The sequence below is a fragment of the Sapajus apella genome, unplaced genomic scaffold, assembly GCF_009761245.1.
Source record: "Sapajus apella isolate SASKATOON/1434 unplaced genomic scaffold, GSC_monkey_1.0 scaffold96, whole genome shotgun sequence".
Taxonomy (NCBI): Eukaryota; Metazoa; Chordata; class Mammalia; order Primates; family Cebidae; genus Sapajus; species Sapajus apella.
The window spans coordinates 6,406,433-6,428,031 of NW_022437036.1; the positions used below are offsets into that span (position 1 = coordinate 6,406,433).

The 21,599-nt window shown below is 52.6% G+C and overlaps 1 protein-coding gene across 3 annotated transcripts; it reads left to right on the plus strand.

The window, feature by feature from the left end:
• Nucleotides 1–276: 276 nt before the first annotated feature.
• On the plus strand, nt 277–16,270 carry ZBP1 (Z-DNA binding protein 1). 3 transcript variants are annotated; one of them, XM_032257203.1, is made up of 8 exons: nt 277–499; nt 4,141–4,365; nt 5,022–5,087; nt 5,545–5,718; nt 7,081–7,248; nt 8,429–8,632; nt 9,969–10,187; nt 15,570–16,270. In XM_032257203.1, exons 1-8 carry the CDS (start codon nt 466–468, stop codon nt 15,746–15,748), a joined length of 1,269 nt encoding a protein of 422 aa, XP_032113094.1. In that variant the 5' UTR covers nt 277–465; the 3' UTR covers nt 15,749–16,270. The 3 variants fall into 3 exon arrangements, with proteins under 3 accessions (XP_032113094.1, XP_032113096.1, XP_032113095.1); XM_032257205.1 differs by having other exon boundaries at nt 15,585–16,270; XM_032257204.1 differs by having other exon boundaries at nt 7,084–7,248.
• The last annotated feature ends 5,329 nt before the right edge of the window (nt 16,271–21,599 follow it).

Here is a 21,599-nt window from a genome sequence, read left to right on the forward strand (position 1 = left end):
TGCTGATTCAGAAAATAAAAATGCAGGGGTCCAGGTGGGCTGCGCCTGGAGCTGAGAGGGTGAGGGAAGTCCTCTGCCCCAAAGGCCTCTTCGGAGGATGCTCTGCTCGTGCCGAGTTTACAGCTTCTCCCTGTCAACATCAAGTCAGGGCCCCAACTCAGGTGGGCTCATCCATCCTGCTTCAATGTGGTTTCCTTGAAAAGCCATGCAAAGAAGTTTCATTTCCTTTTTCTTCAGAAACTTAATCTGGCCGGTCTGGCTAGGCGTCTACTTCCGGGGTGTAAACTGCTGATACCCGCCCAGTGGAAGCAGACATCCCTTCCCTTGCGAGTTCAGAACTGCACGAAGCACCAGGCTCGGCTGAGTGAGAACCCCAGCCTCGACCCAGCCCGTTCTCTCAAGGCCAGAGCGCAGGAGCCTACACCGCCTGGCAAGTCTCTCCCGCTCCCTGCAGCTGTCGTCAGCATGGCCCAGGCTCCTGCTGATCCAGGCAAAGAAGGTACGGTACTTCCTCCTTCCACGGACCAGCGGTAGCTCCCAGGGTGAGATTTCCACTTCTCTTTCTTTCTCTTTTGCTTGGCTCAGACCACGATGACAACAGCAGTATCCTAAAGCATAGCAGACCAGAACGGGTGCGGTGGCTCACGCCTATAATCCTTTGGGAGGCTCACGGCAGCTGGCTTTAATTGCACAATTCCAGGAATAAAATACAGGACAACTTTATTCTTTGGGAGGTCAAAGCAGGCGGATCACCTCAGGTCACGAGTTCGAGACCAGCCTGGCCAATATGATGAAACCCCATCTCTACTAAAAATACAGAAATTAGCCGGGAATGGTGGTGTGTGCCTGTAGTCCCACCTATGTGGGAGGCCGAGGGAGGTGGATCTCTTGAGCTCAGGTGTTTGAGACCAGCCTGGCCAACATGGTAAAACCCCTTCTGTACTAAAAATACAAAACTTAGCCAGATGTGGTGGCGCATGCCTGTGATCCCAGCCACTTGGGAGGCTGAGGCAGGAGAATTGCTTGAACCCAGGAGGCAGAAGTTGCAGTGAGCAGAAATGGTGCCAATGCACTCCAGCCTGGGCGACAGAGCGAGACTCCATCTCAAAAAAAAAAAAAAAATAGAAGAAAGACAAGGACCACATAGCCATCCTCCTTCGACAGCTAATATGCCCCAGGCACCTTGAAACATGCCTTGCAAGCATTTCTGTATGGCCCTCAGGGACAAGTGCAATGTCATCCCCATTTCATAGATAACTGAGGCGCTGGGAGGTGAAATGACCCTCTCGGGGTATCGCAGCTGGCAGGCACCGGTGGCAACATCAGAACGCCCATCCCAGTTGAGAGCAAAGCAGTTTGCTCTGATGAGATACATGTGTGCCTTTGTTCCTCCTTGCTGCATTCTTTCCTCAGCTAACATTTTGCTCGTTTTATTCCCGGAAGAAGTTGCAGGGAAAGCCAATAGTGTACCCAGCCACTGCTGCTCTCTTGGTGTTCTCTACGCGCTGTGGACGGTAGATGAAGTGTGGTTTTGCGGCTTTGGGGGTGGGTTTGGTTTCTTTTTAACCCTCACCACAATCTTTGAAGTAGTTACTTTCGTCTCCATTTCACAAGGGGGAACCTGGAGTCGGGAGATGTCACATAGCTGATAGTTGGCAGAGCCAGGAGCTCAAACTCCGGAAATCAGCCATCAGAATTTTTTTAAAAAACCAACCCGAAGTGTGCCCCGGAGGGCTGCTGCCAGGGCGTGGCCCAGGAGCCGGGCTGGCTGCTGAGTTCCGGTGGCGCTTCCTCCGTAGGACACATTCAGGCAGACGTTCTGGACTCAGCCCTCACTGGCTTTCCTTGTTTTCCTCCCAGTTGACTTTCCTTTAATGACCGAATTGCTCCAGTTTACAGTGCCCATTTTCAGACAGAGTAGCCTGGGGCTCTGCGGCCAACCCCTCCCAGCACCCAGGCTTGTTCTGGATCCACAGCTCTGACCCCCATCCCCTCTGGGATCCCTGGAGTAGAGGCGGTGGCTCCCTGGGGTGAGCCTTCCAGAATCAAAACTCTGCTAGACCAGGCGAAGTCAGGTGTGAAGTCAGGCGCATGGGTGGTAGGGGGGCTGCTGGGGGAGTTTGGTGGGCGCAGGAGTGGGAGCTCCCTGGTATTCTCATTGCTCTTCACCTGCACGCAGCCATTCTTCCCTCCCCTGCCAGTGCTGTGACCAAGGAGCCCAGCCCAGGGCAAACCTTGAGCAGGAAAACCCTCTGAACAGGAAAGAAAGCCCATATGGCAAAGGACTGAGTCACTGTCCGGGAAGGGGACCCAGGTCTTTCCAAGAAGGGCTTGGACTCCCATGCACTGCCCTTGGATTCCTCGAAGCAGAAGCTTCCTGGTAACAGGTGGGGCCCCACCCACAGTGGCCCTCCCAGGCTGCTGGCTGCCAGGTGCTGCCGGTACCCTGTGTCTGCCCCAGTCTCATCGCCTGGCAGAGCAGCTGGCTTTGATTGTTTAATTACTGTGTGAGCTAATGGTTTTGATTGTTGAGAGCTGCCCCAAGAGGAGCAGGGGCCATTTGGAGAATTCCTCCTTGAATTTTTTGGGGTCCTGCTTCGGGCTCATTAAACTCAGGCCAGGAAACAGAAGCACATGCCAACTGGCCAGGGAGGAGCTTCCTGGGCCCTGCCCAGGGTCTGTTGGGTAAGTGTCTGTCCCTGGAGACAGACGCTCACTCATTCAATCCCTTTTCTTTCCAGAGATGGGGTCTTGCTCTGCTGCCCAGGCTGGAGTGCAGAGCGCATTCGTAGCTCACTGCAGCCACAAACTCCTAGGTTCAAGCGATCCTTCCACTTCTGCCTCTTGAGCATCTGGGACTACAGGTGCGTGCCATCAAACTTACCTGAATTTTTTCTTTTTTTTTTTTGTAGAGATGGGGTCTCACTATGTTACCCAGGCTGGTCTAGAACTCCTGGCCTCAAGGGATCCTTCCATCTCAGCCTCCTGACATGCTAGGATTACAAGTGTGAGCCACCACTCATTCGTCCATTCACTCATTCATTCACCCAGTCACTCAGGCATTCAACCACCATTTCCCGAGCACCTACTATGTGCCCAGCCCTGTGCTAGATGCTGAAGGTACAACAGTGAGCCATGCAAGCATAGCAGGGGACACTAGGGGATGCTCTGCAGGGGACCCACACACAAGCAGCATTCCAGCCACTCTGGGGCATGGGGACTGGCTTCCCCAAAGGAGTGGCATCTGAGGAGACCTGGAGGTTGTGTAGACATCAGACAGGTTGGGGTATGAGGGAAAGGTGTTCCTGACAGCAGGAATAGTGTGTGCAAAGGCCCTGGGGTGAGCGGGGCCGAAGGAAGCACAGACAAGTCAGTACTTGGAGGGAAGTTGGGGGTGGGTGCAGGCCAAGCTGGGTGGTTGGCAGTGCCAGGCCTGGAGGGCACCCAAATGGAGCTGGTGGTCCAATGGGGAGCCTATCACTGCACCTAGGAGATGGTGGCCAGGAAGAGGGTGGAGGTGGCAGAAAAGAGAGGAGTGGGGGGATTCCAGAGAATCCAGGAATGGCATTTCCAGAACTCCATGACTGGGCATTGGGGGAAAGGTCTGTTTCTGATGTCTGTTCGGTTTCTGGCTTGGATGAATAGTGACGCAGCGGATGGAGAGCCAAGAGGAGGGGATTCCCAGGGAGGGTGGTGTTGGGCATCCTGTACACCCAGGCAGGCGTCCCAGGCAGGACTTGCCTTTGTGCTCCAGAGTCCCCCTGACTCCCTCTGGCTCCATCCTTCTGCCCTCTACTCCCCTCTGCCCTGAGAACACCTGAGAACTGAGGGACCCCACTGCCCTCTGGAGCCCCCAGCCGGGGAGGGGACAGGCAAGGTGGTACCTCCTCTGGCTGCTAGGATGACAGGCTGCCCAACCAAGGCCGTTTTGATCAGCCTGAGTGTCTCTCTCTTGGGGCTTGGGGGGGCAGCGGCTCTGCAGCTCTTAGGGGGAATCTGCTGGGGTCTTTGCCCTTTTCCTCTGCCCTGGACCCCTCTCAAGAAGGGGCCTCACATGCCTCCTGGAGCCTCCAGCCTGGTCTCAACTGCGGGGACCCGAGAGGCTCAGTTCCTCTCTCTGTCCCCAACTTGCTCCCCCAGGCCACCTTGAACAGAGGATCCTGCGGGTGCTGGCGGAGGCTGGCACTCCAGTGAAGCTTGCCCAGCTGGTGAAGGAATGCCAAGTGCCCAAGAAGGAGCTCAACCAAGTCCTCTACCGAATGAAAACGGAGCTGAAAGTCTCCCTCACAGCCCCCGCCACCTGGCGCTTGGGTGGGGCTACTCCTGGTGGCGAGGGTCCTGCAGAGCTGGCCGTCCCCAGTCCTGGTAACTGCCACCCGGGGGGCGGGTCTGATACAGCAGGGACCATCCTGGCAATGGATAAGTGCAGCTTTGAGCCTGGGTTTGAATCTGAGTTCTGCCACGTGGGAGCTCCCGGGTTCCCTCTCTGTGCCTTGGTTTCTTTTTCTGGTTGGGGGAGCTCACAGTGAGACTGCGTGGTCGGGGTTGCTGAGAGGAGCCACTGCATCAGGCTCAGCCCAGCCCCGCACACAGGAAGTGCTGGGGAGAGCACTGATTATCACAGAAAATCATCACAATGGAAACAGCCAGAACGCGGTGGTCCTAATCACAGAACTCACGCAGTCCCACCAGCCCCTTTTTCTAGCTTTAAGCCCACAGCCAGGACGAGCTGCCATTTATGATGCACTTAACATCAGCAGGGCCCTGTCTCGGGGTTCACCCAGCCCTCACACAACCCCAGGAGGCAAAGGAGGCTGAGCCCCAGGGACGTTTATCAGCAGGAAGCCGCACACCTGCCAGGGCACAGGCAGGATTTGAAGTCAAGTGTGTTTAACTCTGGAGTTTGAGTTTGTAATTCCCGGGCTTGCAGCTCGCCCCTAGGGAGCTGCCCACCTTTGTGGGGTGGGGGCCTGGTGCTGTCTTCTGTCCCCCACCCCTCTGACCTATCTTTCTTTCTCCAGCCAAGAGGCCCCTGCAAGACACAGCTACAATTCCAGAGAGCCCCGGGCCTCAGTTCAGCCAACGAGGTAAGCCTCTGCATGTCCCTTCAGCTCCTGGGACAGGGGAGCCCGCTCTCCAGGACTCCCAAGCCCTCCCCGAGGGTACAAGATCTCACCAGGGTTCAGGGGCCCGGTCCCACCCACCAGGCGGCTCCCACACAGTGTTCAGAGCCAAGGTCCAGCCTTCACAGGAGAATCTTCACGGGAGAATCTGAATGGCTGAGCAGTGATTTCTCCAGTCAGTAAACAGCTGGTTCACACCGTGCACCTGGCACGTGCCAGGCACAGCACAGCACACTGCACATTCCCCACCCTCAGGCCACCTCTGTGGTGCGTCATCATTACCCCATTATCATGATACCCATTTTACAGATGAGGAAACCAGGCCTGGAGGGGCTGGGTTGGGGTCACACAGCTAGGAAGCAGTGGGGCAGATGCAAGCTCTAGGACTCCTCCCTAACCACCTGGCCATCCTGCCTCCCAGAGAAAGAAATCTACAGGTTTCTCAAAGACAATGGTCCCCAAAGGGCTCTGTGCATCGCCCAAGGGCTGAAAATGAGGACAGCAAAAGATGTGAACCGATACTTGTACAGGATGAAGAGCAGGCACCTTCTGGACTTGGATGAGCAATCCAAAACATGGAGGATTTACCGCCCAGGTAGGCCCCCACCCCCGAAGCTTCTGGAGGTCCTACTGGCAGTTCACGGTAAGGGCTTCTAGGAGGAAGTGGTGTGCTGGCGGGATTAACCAGGGATGGCTTCCTGGAGGTGTGGCCCAAGGATTACAGTTGCAGAAGGCCATCAGATGGGACGGAGGTGCCCGCTCCCAGTGTTCTCAGCTCTGGGGTGCAGGGGTCAGTCTGAGTTTGAGAAGTTTTCTTTGAGCGCTTTGTCCAGGTCAGGGTTTTAAATTTGGCAGAAGACAAGGCAAGACTAGGATCAGACCCCTACCAAGTGGAGCCCCAGGGCCAAGGGCCCACGGCACTGTTAGGGTCCTTGAAAATCTTTCATTTCAATTTCATTTAAAATCAGAAGAAATGAATACTATAATAACGAATATCTAAAAATGAGCCAGGTGCGGTGGCTCATGCCTGTAATCCTAGCGCTTTGGGAGGCTGAGGTGGGCAGATCACCTGAGGTCAGGAGTTTAAGACCAGCCTGGCCAACATGGTGGACCTCCGTCTCTACTAAAAAATCAAAAATTAGCCGGGCATGGTGGTGCACACCTGTAATCCCAGCTACTTGGGAGGCTGAGGTAGGAGAACTGCTTGAACCTGGGAGGCGGAGGTTGCGGTGAGCTGAGATCGCACCACTGCACTCCAGCCTGGACAACAAAAGGGAGACTCTGTCTCAAAAAGAAAGGGTCATCTTTGCCATACAATATAATTTCAATATTTGCGTATAGGGGAAGGGCTCACAAAGGCACAGGAGCTGAGAGCCCAGAGGGTGGTGATGGGCCCCCGAAGTCCAGGGAGATGCCTGCCTTGGCCCCTGCGGGGCGGACTCTGCTGCTCACGGCGGGTGCCCCAAGGGGTCTCAGCACCCTAGAGCTGCTGTGAGGAAGGAATAGTATGTGACAGCCGTCAGATTTTTATCATTGACAAATTCAAATACTTAAAATCCCATGGGAACCAAACACACCCCATCTGGTCCCATGGGCCACTACTCAAGGGAGAAGAGCAGCAGTGCAGGTGCCCAGGGGTCCAGGCTGTGGCTGCCCCCTGGGAGAGCAGTGTGGGCCCCTGCAGTCCTCCCAGCCAGCAATCATGGAGGCCCAGCCATGGGGGCAGCAAAGGACACAGGTAGGGTGACTCGAAGTGGCGATTTCTAAGCGAGGCTCCCTCTGAGGTACCTGTGGTGTCTGTTAAACACCCGGCTCTGGGTCCCCACTTGGTCCTACTGACCTGGAACCCTAGGGTGTTTTCACAAGCTCCCAGGAGAATTTGGTGCTGCCCACTGGTGTTGGCAACCCTTGACCCATAGAGAGGAGCGAAGGTTTAGAGTTGAATATTGTTTTGCAGAAGATTCTGGAGGAACAGCAGAGTCTACTTCAATTATTTACCAGCACAATCCAATCAATGTGATCTGCCAAAATGGACCGAACAGCCAGATTTCCATTGCACGCTCAGACGCCATCCAGATCGGACACGGGAACACCATGACATGGCATGCAGTCTCCAGGGAGGACGGTGAGTCACCCGAGAGGGCCCGGGGAGGGAACCTCAACCTCAAGGGGAGCTACCTCGTCCACTAGGTGGGGGCCAAGGGTGGGGCATTCAGCCCTCAGGGGGAAAGGGGAGCGTCCACATTATGGCCATCCTGAGAATGAGGGCGCCTGGATCAAAGTTCTCCTGATTTCCCTGTACTCTGATGCCTTCGACCTCAGTTTCTTATTTTTATTTTTTAATAAAATCTTAAAATTAAGATGGGGTCTCTCTGTGTTGCACTTGACCTTATGCCTTCAATGGGGTCCAATGTTTCTCCATGAGAAACAACTCAATTACCTCTCCCCCCGAAGAATGCCGCAGGGAGGTTATTGTAGAATGGTATTTGTTCTGAGACACGCTACTTTTCCCCACATTTGAACAGGCTGGAAACTGGGGTGGATCTCCCCACCCGTGGCATCCTACTTTGGATGAAATGCGATGTTGCTCTCTGCACACTAACCCCATGCCGGACACTGTGGCAAGAGGGGACAGAGCCACCTATCAGTCCGGCCTTGTCACCTGTGAGCGAGAGCATCAGCCCCAAAGTCAGGACACTCCCTATAACGTTGGGAGAATCTTTCCTCACTGTGAGCCTCAGTCTCCCCAATTGTGAAATGAGGAACTTTGTTCTAGAATCTAGATCATAGTTTCTCCAGCTTTACTCCTCTGAGCCCCACCTTCCCACTTCTGGCCATACCGGTGTCTGATTATTTAATTAACGTTGTTGAGTAGTGCGCCTTTTAAAAAGTTTATTTTTAAAACAGTATTATTTTAGGTTAAAACCATGAAAATCACCATAAAAATACATGTGATTCCTGGCAGTTAAAATGCTGCAGGAGGCTCTGAGCCTTTGGTGTCAGCATCAAAGGGGACTTTGTCCACATGAAGGCTGGAGAATGACTGGGAACCAGCGAGGAGCTCACTGTTTGGGTTTGTGAGTCCTTGCAACACCCAGGCACCAGCGCCAGTCCTGAGAACCCAGGGAGCCCCAGAATGAGCTGTTCTGCCAGGTCCTCCTGCTCTCTAAGTCAGAGCCTGAAGTCTTTGCCCCAGTTTGATGGTGTCCAGGAAAAATTCAGAAGCCAGGACCGTGTGTGGTGGTGAGGGGAGGTAAGAAGCCTGCAGTAATCTCCAGTGAGGCGGTTCTGCTGTCCCCTGCCAGGTTCCACGGGTCCCTGCCACCTCCCTCCAATGGCACCAGGTGATTCCTCAATTCAGGGGACCCTGGTTGATGCCTGGGGGCCCCAGGACATCCACATGGAGCGGTCCATGCTCAGACGAGTGCAGCTGGGACACAGCAATGAGATGCGGCTTTGCGGCGTTCTGTCCGAGGGCCCTGCCCACAGGCCCCCTGGCAGCCCCCCAGGTAACTGGGGATCTAGAGGCCAGACACATCCCTGCCACCTCTTGGTTCCCACTAGAAGGAACCGGAGCCAGAGTCTTTGTGGGGAGAGAGGCATGACGGGAAATTCCTTGTCACCAGGCAGCTGAACCAGAATAGAGCAGGTGGGGCTTTTAAAGCTAGCACTCTAGGCCGGGCACGGTGACTCACGCCTGCAATCCTAGCACTTTGGGAGGCTGAGGTGGGTGGATCACCTGAGGTCAGCAGTTCGAGACAAGCCTGACTAATATGGTGAAACCCTGTCTCTACTTAAAAAAAAAAAAGAAATCGGTGTGGTGGTGTACACCTGTAGTCCCAGCTACTCAGGAGGTTGAGGCAGGAGAATCACTTGAACCCAGGAGGCGAATGTTGCAGTGAACCGAGTCTACACCAGTGCACTCCAGCCTGGGTGACAGAGTGAGACTCTGTCTCAAAAAATAAAAATAAATAACATAAAGCTAGCACTCTGGGTCCCCATCCCCTACAACCCACTGCAGGAAGGAAACCTCAGTTTCCTTATCTATAAAATGGGTGTGACCTCCCCAGAGAAGCAGAGGCTGGGCCAGCTGGAGCAGGGGCAGAAGTGATGGTTTGAGACTGGAATGGCATCTAGGGAGGATGGAAGACAGGAGCCCTACTAGGTGCTGTGGCTGCAGTGACCAGAAGTCCCCGGGCGGAGGCTTCCCCTACACTAGGAATGCAGAGATGGGCTGGGGGAGAGGAACCAGCAGATAAGCCAGAGAGGGAGGAGGAATGCAGAGGCCGGGGGAGGAGTTTCCAGAGAGCGGCCAGGCCAGCGAGGCCAGGGAAGCATCTGTAGGGTTCAGTGAGAGGGGTCGTGGTAACCTCGTGGGGATGGTTTCTGGGAGTGAGAGAGCAGAGGGGTCTGGGAAGTGGGAGGAGGCGAGACGCAGTGTAGATGATTCTTCTGGGTGGGAAAGAGCAAGGTCAGATGGCAGGGGCTGGGGCAAGGCTGGGGGCCCCCATAAGATTTCCACCAAAAGTCGGGGCCAGTGTTCCAGTGCAGTGGGAAGCAGGCAGCAGAGGAGGGAGGAGCTGAACCCCAGAAGACACTGACGTCCAGATCAGCCGGGCGGGATCAGCGGGGAAGACCCACCAGCTGGCAGAGAGACACGTCCCAGCATCCCGACAGCAGTGCAGAGGTGTGGCAGTGGGGGCGGCCAGGCGCAGTCTGTGCGCCTGGGGTGATGTGGGCCGCTGGTGGGAGGTCTGGGGAGGAGCGTGAGCCAGCCTGGGGTCAGGGCTCTGGGGCCGCTGTCCAGCTGCTCCAGGTCCTGACCTCTCTCCCTTTCACCCACAGTCTCTGCCACTGCTGCCAGGCCAGAAGCTTTGTTTGAAGAAAGAATGCCCAATCCAGGAACTCACCCCAAGGAAGTCGCCGCCCAGAGAATCCACATAAAATCGTGCTTTCTTGAGGACGCCACCATCGGCAACAGCAACAAAATGTCTGTCAGCCCCGGGGCAGCTGACCCAGGAGGAGCTGCAGGGCCTGGAGACGGGGAGCCAGGAGAGGATGCAGGTGAGCTGGAGGGCAGAGTGGACCCCTGCGTGTCCTCTCTTTCTCCCCACATTCCATTCGTTCATTCATTTATTCTCATCAATCACTCGCTGATCTCTCATTTCCCGGAGTCAGGAGGCAGTGCCCGCCCATGGCAAAGAGCAGCAGCTCTGGAGTCAGAGCTTCCAGGCTCCGTCCCTTCAGTGGAGAGACCCACCCAAGTCACTTCACCCGAGATCATCTGTCTCCTTAGCTGTAAAGTGGGGTGGGAAGAATAGCCTGAAGTGACTCCTAAGTGGCTGTGAGGAAGCCGGGGCTCAGCCCGGCCCGCATTCTGGAGATAGGAGTGTTACTGTCTCATCATTGCTGTCGTGATTGTTTGGGGCCCCGGAGAGGTGCTGGGTTGCCACGCAAATGAGGCTTTGCATCAGGGCACAGGCCGACCTGCCGCAGTGGAAATGCCTCACATGGTGGCCCCCGCCTGCTCGAAGCCCAGGCTTCATATTCGGGTGACGGGAGCAGGGTGGGGTTTCTTTTACCTCAGTGCTGAGTCATCCCTGGGGCTCCGTCTTCATCTGTGGGGTTGAACTTGGCACCAGCAAGGAGAGGGCCGAGAGGGTAGAGAGCCGGCTGCCGTCTGTGACCAAGCCCACCTACGCATCTGTGCTGTTCCGAGGGCCTGCACTTAGCCACGGGGGGCTGGGAAGTGCTGCCCGTGTCAAGGCAGCCTCAGCCCAGCAGAGACTCAGGGGAGGGGGTCCACTGCCCACAGGAAGAGGGGAGAGGGGGAAATCAGCACAGTTCACAGCCCAGCCACAGTTCTGTCCTTGGGGGCTGCAGAGGCTGGTGGCAGAGCCTGGGGATCCCAACTCAGGGCCTGGGGTCGGGGCAGCTGGAGGACAGCCAGGATGGGGGTACCTGGTGGGCAGAACAGTGTGGACAATGGTCTGGAGGTAAGGACATGATGGTGTGGGGACCCGCATGGGTTTGAGGGTGACCTGAGCGTGGGGAGCTGAGCCAGGGCCTAGCTCCGGACAGCAGTCAATACTAAGGCAGTTGGGAGCCATGGAGGGCCTTGAGCAGGAGGGGTGCAGGATGAGATTTTTGCCTCCCATGTAAAGAAAGAATTAGGAGGATTTCAGCTCCTACCCTTTTGGAATTTGGAATAAGGGATCACACCCAATCCCACCAGTGGCTGGAAAACATGGATTAGCTGAATCTGGAGGACTGGCCAGCATCCACCCACAGTGCCTAAATGTTCAGGGCACGCATGTCCTGGAAGTCCAGAGGGTCTCCTCATCCCAAGGCGCGCCCTTGCTGTCCCAGCACACTGAGGAGACCCTGGCCCACATGTCTTCAGACTCTCCCTCCAGGACCCCTGGGAGTCCTATGTGCATGTGACAGCTGTGGAGCGGGGGCCGGGAGCACATTCATCAGGACCGAAGCAATGAGCACCTGGGAGCATGGAGTCCCCTCCAGCAGCAAAGGGAGTCTCAGAAAGCTGCAAGGCCACTGGGGACCCCCAGGAGGGTGTGTGCCACTGGCCCGCCATCCCCCAACCAGCCTGCCACCCGCCATCGGCTTAGAACCCCACAGCACAGGAGGTCCGTAGAGCCCTATGGGTCTCAAGCCAGACCAGTGAAGACTCCTCTTTCTGGAAAGAACACTGTGTTTTTAAAAAATGGCCACACTCCCACATTTGTCCTGCAACATCCTGACATTCTTCCCTGAGGTTCCAGCAGAGAAGTTGATGGTGTCTTTGTCCCTTGCCCTGACCCGCCCACCTCTCTTTAACCCCAAGAAACAGCTACAGGCATAGCTCAGAGATATTATGGGTGAATTCCAGAGCACCCCAATAAAGCAAGTCATGCAGATTTTTTATTTACTAGTGCATATATAAGTTATATTCACCTGATGCTGTAGCCTATTAGGTGTGCAATCAATCACATTATATCTAAAAAATGATGTACATGCCTGAATTTTAAAATACTTTATTGCTAAAAATGCTAACCATCATCTGAGCCTTCTGCAAGTCTAATCTCTTCCCTGGTGGAGGGTCTTGCCTCGATGTTGATGGCTGTTGACGGATCAGGGGGGCGTTTGCTGAAGGTTGAGGCAGCTGTGGCAATTTCTCAGAATAAGGCAACAATGAAGTTTGCGGCAGCAGCCGACTGTTCCTTTCCTGAAAGCTTGCTCCGTAGCACGCGACGCTGCTTCACGGTGTTTTACTCACACTGGAGCTTCTTTCAAAATTGGAACCCAGCCTCTGCTGCCATGCTGCTGCTGTACAGCCAGGTTTATATAAGTCTAAATCCTTTGTTGCCATTTCAACAATGTTCGCAGCATCTTCAGCAGGAATAGATTCCACCTCAAGAAGCCACTTTCTTTGCTCATCCACAAGGAGCAACTCATCTGTTCAAGTTCTCTCATGAGACAGCGGCAGCTCAGACCTGTCTTCCTGTTCCACTCCTAATTCCAGTTTTCCTGCCATTTCCACCAGACCTGCAGTTGCTGCCTTCACTGAAGCCTTGAACACCTCAAAGCCATTCATGAAAGTTGGAATCAACTTCTTCCAGACTCCTATTAATGTTGATATTTTGACCTCCTCCCATGAATCACAAATGTTCTTAAGGGCATTTAGACTGGTGATTTTTTCCAGAAGATTTTCAATTTACTCTGCACAGATCCATCTGAGGAATCACTGTATAGCATTTATACCCTTAGAAAATGCATGTATTGAAGAAGAAGAAGAAGTGAACGTTGAAGTCACTCCTTAATCCATAGGCTGCAGAATGGACGCTGTGCTCGCAGTCATGAAAACAGCATTAGTTCTTTTGTACGTCTCCATCAAAGCCCTTGGATGAACAGGTGCATTGTCAATGAGAAGTAAAAAACAAAAATTTTTTTTTGGACCTCAACCCAGGATCCTGAACGCCCAGCTCCTATGGTATGGACAATGAGCAGTAAAATGTTAAAAGGAATATTTTTTTCTGAGCAGTAAGTCTCAATGCTAGGCTTAAAATATTCAGTAAACCATGCTATAAACAGATGTGCTGTCATCTAGCTTTGCTGTTTCATTCACAGAACACAGAGTAGATTTAGCATCATTCTTAAGAGCTCTAGAATTTCCAAAATGGTAAATGAGGGTATGCTGCAGCTTAAAGTCACCAGCTACATTATCCCCAAGGGAGCCTGTCCCCTTTGAAGCTTTGAAGTCAGGCATTGACATCGCCTCTCTCTCGTGCTTTGGAAAGTTCTAGATGGCACCTTTTTTCTTTTTTTTTTTTTTTTTTACTTTTTCATTTAACTTTTTTTTTCCCCATTTATTTGTTTTATTGCATTTTAGGTTTTGGGGTACATGTGAAGAACATGCAAAATTGTTGCATAGGAACACACGTGGCAGTGTGATTTGCTGCCTTCCTCCCCATCACCTACATCTGGCATTTCTCCCCTTGCTATCTCTCCCCAGCTCCCCACCCCCCACCATCCCTCCCCTATTTCCCCCCAACTGACCCCAGTGTGTAGTGCTCCCCTCCCTGTGTACATGTGTTCTCATTGTTCAACCCCCGCCTATGAGTGAGAACATGCGGTGTTTGATCTTCTGCTCTTCTGTCAGTTTGCTGAGAATGATGGTTTCCAGGTTCATCCATGTCCCTACAAAGGCTGCTTCGCCTCCGTTGAGAACCTGCTGTGTCATGTAGTCATCCTCATCAATGATCTTAGCTAGGGCTTCTGGATAACCCGCTGCAGCTTCTCCATCAGCACTTGCTGCCCCACCTTGCACTTTGATGTTATGGGAACGCCTTCTTTCCTTAAACCTCATGAACCAACCTCTGATCACTTCCAACTTTTCTTCTGCAGCTTCCTCACCTCTCTCAGCCTTTCGAATTTAATAGAGCAAGGGCCTTGCCCTAGACTGGGCTTAGACTTAAGAGACTGTTATGGCTGACTCAAGCCTCTATCCAGACCACTAAAACTTTCTGCATACCAGCAATAAGGCTGGTTCACTTTCTCATCACTCATGTGTCTTCTGAAGCAGCACTTTTCATGTCCTTCAAGAACTTTTCCTTTGCATTCACCATTTGGCTAACTTTTGACCTAGCTTTCGACTTTTCTTAGCTTTTGACATGCCTTCCTCACTAAGCTTAATCATTTCTAGCTTTTGATTTAAAGTGAGAGACATGCAACTCTTCCTTCCAGTTGTTGTTGATTGATTCATTGGTTGGTCGATTGATTGTTTTTTGAGAATGGAGTTTCACTCTTGTTGTCCAGGCTGGAGTACGATGGTGTGATCTTGGTTTACTGCAACCACTCTTCCCAGGCTCAAGTGATGCTCTTGCCTCAGTCTCCCGAGTAGCTCGGATTACAGGCATGTGCCACCATGCCTGGCTAATTTTGTATTTTTAGTAGAGACGGGGTTTCTTCGTGTTGGTCAGGCTGGTCTTGAACTCCTGACCTCAGGTGATCCACCTGCCTCAGCCTCCCAAAGTACTGTGATTACAGGCGTGAGCCACCACACCTGGCCCATTGTCGGGTTACAAATTTTCCTGATTTCAATATTGTTGTGTCTCAAGGAATAGGGAGGCCTGAGGAGGGAGGGAGGGAGAGGGAGAGAGAGAGAGAGAGGAGACAGCTGATCAGTGACAGGTCAGAACAACACACACATTTATTGATTAAGTTCTCCATCTTACCGGAGATATTTGTGGCACCCCAAAGCAAAGCAATGACAGTAGCAACATCAGAGATCACCGATCACAGATCACCATAACACATATAATAAAATGAAAACGTGTGAAATATTATGAGGAATGCCAAAATGTGATTCAGAGACTAGAAGTGAGCGCATGCTGCTGGAGAAAACGGCGCTGATAGACTTGCCTCACGCAGGGTGCCACGAAGCCTCAACTCGTAAAAAAAGGCGGTATCTATGAAGTGTAATAAAGCAAAGTACAGCAAGGTACAGTGCAATCAAATGAGGTCTGCCTGTCACTTCCTCCTCCAGTGGCGCGCGGGACCTTATCCTGAGATGTGTAAGGCCTGGAATGTTTTCGTTTTTTCTTGTTTTGTTTGAGGAAATTGCTCATCAGAGGCTGCCAGTGCCAGAGCATGTAGAGCTGTCTTTTGGGGTCCCTGGGAGGCCTGGGAGAGCCTGGGATGCGGCTTTCCGGTGTTATTTCTGCTCCTTCATCTCACTGCTGTGAAACTAGGACAGGACTGGCTACGGGATCTGGAGACCCAGTGCAAAGTGAAAAGGTGGGGCTCCCTGTTCAAGACTCAGTACAAATCTAAAGACAGTAACAACGAAGCCTCAAGCTGAGCTCAGGATCCTTCCAAGAGCGGGTCCCTGTGCAAATGCCCAGGCCATGTATCTGTGAAGCTGACCCTCCATCTTCTCTTCCCCAGGTCCTCATCCCGCAGACACGCAATCCAGAAGTCACTTTCCTGGAGACATTGGTCAGCCCATCACTCACAGCCACACGAATCTCAGCCCCAAGCTGGAAGCTATGACTCTTGGAAAGAGGCGTCGCAAAGCTGCAGACGGCAGCCACTGCGTAGATAAAGCCTCACACTCGGGGAGCTGATGGGGAGCCGGAATTGAGAGCGCAGCCTCACATGGGGCTTGGACACAGGCTGGGGGTGGGTGCAGGCTAGCGAACCTAGCCTGCTGCTTGCTGCTTTCCATAAGCATCTTGTTTGATCTGCTTGCTTCCAGGTACATAACCTGCATGAGTCAGTTTTTGGGGATGGACCTGGCGTGAGGATGGGTTCGGGACGAAGCAGGTGGCAGACAGTTGCCTTGGGGAGCCCTTGGTGTGCCGAGAGGAGGTTGGTAGATGGGAGTGGGGCTCAGACCCCCAGACTGTCCCAGGCCACTCTCTCCACTCATTCCTGGGCCCAGGGCACCTGCCTTGAGTTACCTTCCATCCTGCTGTGGTTTGAATGTTTGAGCCCCAACAAAACTCATATCAAAACATAATTCCAACCAGGTGCAGTGGCTCACACCTGTAATCCTGGCACTTCGGGAGGCCGAGATGGTCAGATTACTTGAGCTCAGGCGTTCAAGACCAGCCTGGGCAACATGATGAAACCCATCTCTCCCAAAAATGCAAAAACTTAGCTGGGCATGGGGGTGCACATCTGTGGTCCTACTGCTCGGGAGGCTGAGGAGGGAGGATCATTTGAGTTTGGAGCAGAGGTTGCAGAGTGAGACTCCATCTCAAAAACAAAAACAGAAGCAACAACCACCAACCACAATCCCAGTGCAATGGCATGAAGCAGGGCCTTGATATAAACAGTTATTGAAAGAGGATGGAGTCGGGAGGATGAATGGGATTCACACTCTCACAAAAGGGCTTAAGGGGGTCTGCTAGTCCTGCTTGCCTGTCCTCCATGTAAGATGCAGCAACAAAGCGCCATCATTAAAGCTGAGACCAAGCCCTCACCAGACGCCGACTCTGCCAGCACCTTGATCTTGGCCTTCCTAGACCCCAAAACTGTAAGCAATAAATTCTTGTTGTTTGTAAATTACTCAGTGTGAAGCATTTTATTACGGCAGCCTGAGCCAACTGAGACACTGCCCCAACTCTCTTCTCACTCAAGGTCTGACTTCCTCAAGGCCCATCATGGCCACCTGACTTCCTTATCATCGGACCTTTCTAGAATCTTCTCTCCTCACCTTTGAGCTCTCAGGATTTTTTAGCTGAACTCCCAAAGAGCAATTTCTTTCCCAGCCCCACCCCAGGGTCCCAGGCCCTGATGGAAGTCATTGGCCAAGCCACGAGTCATGTGACCTTTTCTGGCCGATCAGTAGGGAGTGCCTGTGGATTAGTCCATCTTCACACTGCTGATAAAGACCTACCCGAGACTGGGTGATTTACAAGGAAAAAGAAATTTAATCACAGCTACATGTAGCTGGGGAAGCCTCACAGTCATGGTGAAAGGCGAAAGGCATATCTTACATGGCAGCAGGCAAGAGAGAGAATGAGAGCCAAGCGAAAGAGGTTTCCCTTCTAAAACCATCAGATCTCATGAGACTTATTCGATACCATGAGAACAGTAAGCGGGAAACCGCCTTCATGATTCAGTCATCTCCTACTGGGTCCCTTCCACAACACATGGGAATTACAGGAGCTACAATTCGAGATGAGATTTGTGTGGGGACACATCCAAACTAAGTCAGCTTATTATTTACCAGAACTGACCACCCCGTGAGGGGCTAAGTTCCCATAGAAGGGGTATGGGCTCTGCAACATTTCCTGAACCACAGGGCAGGGTGGGTACCAGAGGGGTTTGTTGGGGCATGGTGGGAGGAAGATGGAGAGGGATAGAGCAAGGTGGTGATCAGCCAGGCAGGGTGACTGTGGAACAAAGACTGTGTCCTTCCTTCAATGTGCACATATAAACACACACAAGTGCACACACAGGTGCACACACGCAGGTACACACACAGGTGCACACACACACAGGTGCACACACACAGGTGCACAAACGCAGGTGCACACACACAGGCACTCTACTGCCCCCCTCCCCGGCTCCAACGCCACACCCGGTCCTCAGGTGGGCATTTCTCACACTCTGCTGTGTCTCCTTCACTGGCCTTTGGATCTGACACCCAAAAGCTGATGCCCCCTGGGGTAATATCACCTTAATGGGGAGGAGCTGGCTTGTCACGGGGCCTTGGTAAACACAGTTATTGAACAAATTCATATCTCCTTGCCCAACTGAACTGGGAGGAACTTTAGGGTGGATGTCGTGACATATTGGTCAGAACCTAGACTGAACATAGAACTTACACTTCATCCCTTAAAGTGGAGTTGAAAGACATTGTTTGAGCTCCTGGATCCAGTCATTCCTGAAGCAGGACGTATCCTGCACTTACCCATTAGAAGAACTGAGACATCCCCTTAGTGCTAAAGCTGGCTCCACTGGGATTTCCATTTCCAAAGTGCAGCTGCCCCCTCACCTCCCCTACCTGCTTCCCTTAGGTCACTGCTACTCAGCCTGAGGCGTGACCTTACAGGGAGATTTCAGAGGTCACAGCCTAGCTGGGTGCCTCCTATCCACTCCTGAGCCCTTCTCTGCTCCCCACATCAAACCCACACCTCACTGCCCCAGCATTGCCTTGTTGTTCATCTACCTCTATGTCCATCAAGACCCATTTGGTTGTAAATGACAGAAAGCTGGGACCTGCTTCCACACAAAAGAGGATGCACTGGCTCTTCTAACAGACAAGTCCAGGCATAGAGCCTGCTTCAGGAATATCTGGATCCAGGAGCTCAGGTGATGTCTTAGAACTCAGCCTCATTCCATCTCCCTGCTCCTCTGTTTTCAAAGACAGCCCCTGGTAGCTCCAGGTCCCCACACCACTAGCTTAGCCGCCCAATGGAGAGGGATGAATTTCCTGATAGCAAAAGCCACAACAGATGACTTTGATTGTATGCCCATTCCCCACCAGTCATTGGCCAGAGCAATGGAAGGCAGTGATTGGCCTACTGGTATCACGTGGCTTATCTCTGGAACCAGGATGAGAAGCAGCTGCCCCCAGTCACATGGTCTAAGGGTGATGGATGAGCAGTTTTCTAAAGCTACCAGAAAAGGGATGCTGGACAGGCTAGAACCTCAGAAATTCGCTGCATTCCCCAGCTTCACATGCGGAACTTAGTGGGCTCAGGGCCCCAGGCTTTCAACTTTCATACCTCCAGGGTCCAACATGTGCTGGACAAGGCCCTTCACTGACCACATCTTGCAGGTTAACCCCCGTGCTGGGTCCTTGGGCTACTGAGAGTGGGAGACAAAGTCTTGTCTTCGATAGAGGATCACGGTGAGCCAGGTGGGGGGACACACATGCGCAGGGAGTTGAGAGCAGGAACAGTCACAGGGAATCATGGGAGTGTGCAACAGGGGCCTGGACACAGCCTGGAGGCGTTCAGGGGGCTTCCTGGAGGAGGAGGAAACTCTCAAGAGCACATTTTTCAAGACCAGGCAGACAGAGGCTGGGTAGGGTGGGAACGGTGCTTTAGGCAGGGGCACAGCTGGGTAAAGCCATGAAGATCAGAACCAGCTGAGTTATTCAGAGAACCACCATGATTTGGGTATTGCCAGAGAGCCTAGCACAAAGAAGGGTGGAGGGAGACTGGCAGGGGAGGGAGGTGGAGACCAGACCACAGTTGCTTAGGGTTTGGACCAGACACTGCTGTACAAGCCAGCCCACAGAGAGGACTGGGCAGATCTACGCAGCAAGGTCGGTATGGCCATTGGATTCACGTTGGGGGATAGGGGGTTTTGTCCCATGGACGGGAGTGCTGAGTTAGCTCAACCACCATGCTGATCTGGAATCCACGAAGTATTTTCTCATGGAGTATCCAGTTTGCAAACATGAGTCACTAGGCAGGAGGGGATGAGAACTGGGTTTGGCTCACTTTCTGGGGGTGTCTTCCTTCTGCATGGAGCTGCAAATCAGTTGCACGCCTCAACATTTGCCCAAACTGTGGATAACCAGGCCCCCTGTCAATAGGTAATCAAAATGCAGCTCCCACCCCCAGCCTGAACCGGAATACTCATTTTCCCAGCAAGATCTTCCCTGTGTAATTAATTTGTCATAAATACGCTGACAAAGCATTGCTAGCAGTTAATGGGGGCCAGAGGTGAAGGTCAATGCTGGTCTCCTCAGGAAGGAAATTAACTAGCTACCATTAAAAGCAGAGAATGATTAAGTCCATCCACCCCTCAGCCCGCGCTTTGGCTAGCCCGCCCACCCACCTCTCCCTTCGGCGATGGTGTGCCCAAATGGAGCTTGCAGTCCTGGAGCTGGATGTGGGGAGGATGAATTTGCTCCAGGAGTTGGAAATGATTTTCTGAAACCACCAAGCTCCTCACAAATGCAATTCTATGTTCTCCTTCCAGCCGCTTTTCTCCTCTTGGGGCGACCCCAGACAGGACTCCTCACTTGTGGGGTTTTACCAGGCAACCAAAATTGGACGCTTAGAGCAGAAGAGTCTACAGAGAGACTGAGGGGCATTTTGGCTTTGAATGGCTGAAGCCCAGCTCCCACACGCTCAGACACAATGGTGAATGCATTTCGTTCATGCAACTGGGGAATGGAGGGACACTCATGTTCAGGAATGGCTGGATCCAGGGGCTCGAGCCTTCCTTTCAGGCTTCTTTCTCTCCATCTCTCTGATGAGCCTCTCTCCAGAAGGCCCCAGCCACCCAAGGCTCACGGTGTGCCAGTGTGGAAGCCCTGGGAGAAAAAGTCTTCCTCAAACCAAATGCTGCTGGGAGTATGTTGCAGGGAGGATTCAGATTGGCTGTGCATGGGTCATATGCTGATCCTCGAACCAATCAGGGAGAATGCAGTTCCCTGATTGATTACTGTGGGGTCCAATGTGCTCCCCCATAGTAGGGGAAGGTGAAGTCCTCCATGTGGGATGTGTTCCCCAAGAAAGGGTGGCTCTGGAGTCAGAAAAGAGAAGAAGTGTTGCACCTGCAAAAAACAAGTTTCAACTTCAGGAAATGAGATATGGGTGTTTATTTTCAGAATTCTTCAAACACAGAAAGCCCTTATTTAGAGGAAGACAGACAAAGCATCACTTCATGTGAAGGACAAGCATGAGGTTGAGGAACTCCATGGATTAAAGGCTCTTCCAAGGTTCCCACAGGGAGTGGGTGCCAGGCTCTTCCCATCTTCCTTGGCTGCAGGCTGGATGAATGGTATGAACAGTGACCTTACATGGAGATGGCAGATGCCAGGGACAGGTGCAGCCCAGAGGATGGGTTCTGGTCCAGGTGCCACCCAGCCTTCCAGTGTCAGGGCCCATCATGTGACCCTCTCTGTGCCTCTGTCTCTACTTTGTACAACACCAAGAATTTCTTCTCTGCCTCTCACAAAATGTTTGTGGGGGAAAGATGCAATTAATGGCCATGGGGGTTTTTCACTTTGGGAGTGTGCATGGTGGGGTGGGCTGAGGGGTCACTAGTAGCCTATAAGTCACAGAAAACTCTACTTGAATGAGCTTCTTTATTTAAAAAGATGTTTTCACAAGAAATTTGAAGAAAGCTTTCAGAATGAAGGTCAGGCAAAAGCAAGCAAACATACAAGAGGAATTAGGAGGAAGTAGAGAAAATGCAGTGAACAGAAGAAAACATCAAAGCTCAGTCACTAACATCCTCCAAGGGAGGCAAGGCCACCACAACCAGGAAGCAAGAGTGATTTGCTCAATAAAGGACGTTTAGAAGAACCAAGACACACTCCTTGACATTGGAAGTATGAAAGCTAAAAAATGTTAAAAAGGTATGGTGGTGGGAAAAAAAAAAGTCGAAAGAAAGCTTCCCAGATAGTAAAGATTCTTTTGTAAGATGGGAAATAACAGGGAAAAGGAAAAATTACTTGGTAAGTGAAGTAAGCCCTATATCTCATAAGTAGAAAGTGTGAGG

Coding starts and splice junctions, on each gene's coding strand:
- ZBP1 (XM_032257203.1), top strand. CDS start 466: ATGGCCCAGGCTCCTGCTGATCCAGGCAAAGAAG. Junction 500..4,140: donor TGCTGATCCAGGCAAAGAAG/GTACGGTACTTC, acceptor TTGCTCCCCCAG/GCCACCTTGAACAGAGGATC. Junction 7,249..8,428: donor TGCAGTCTCCAGGGAGGACG/GTGAGTCACCCG, acceptor GTCCCCTGCCAG/GTTCCACGGGTCCCTGCCAC.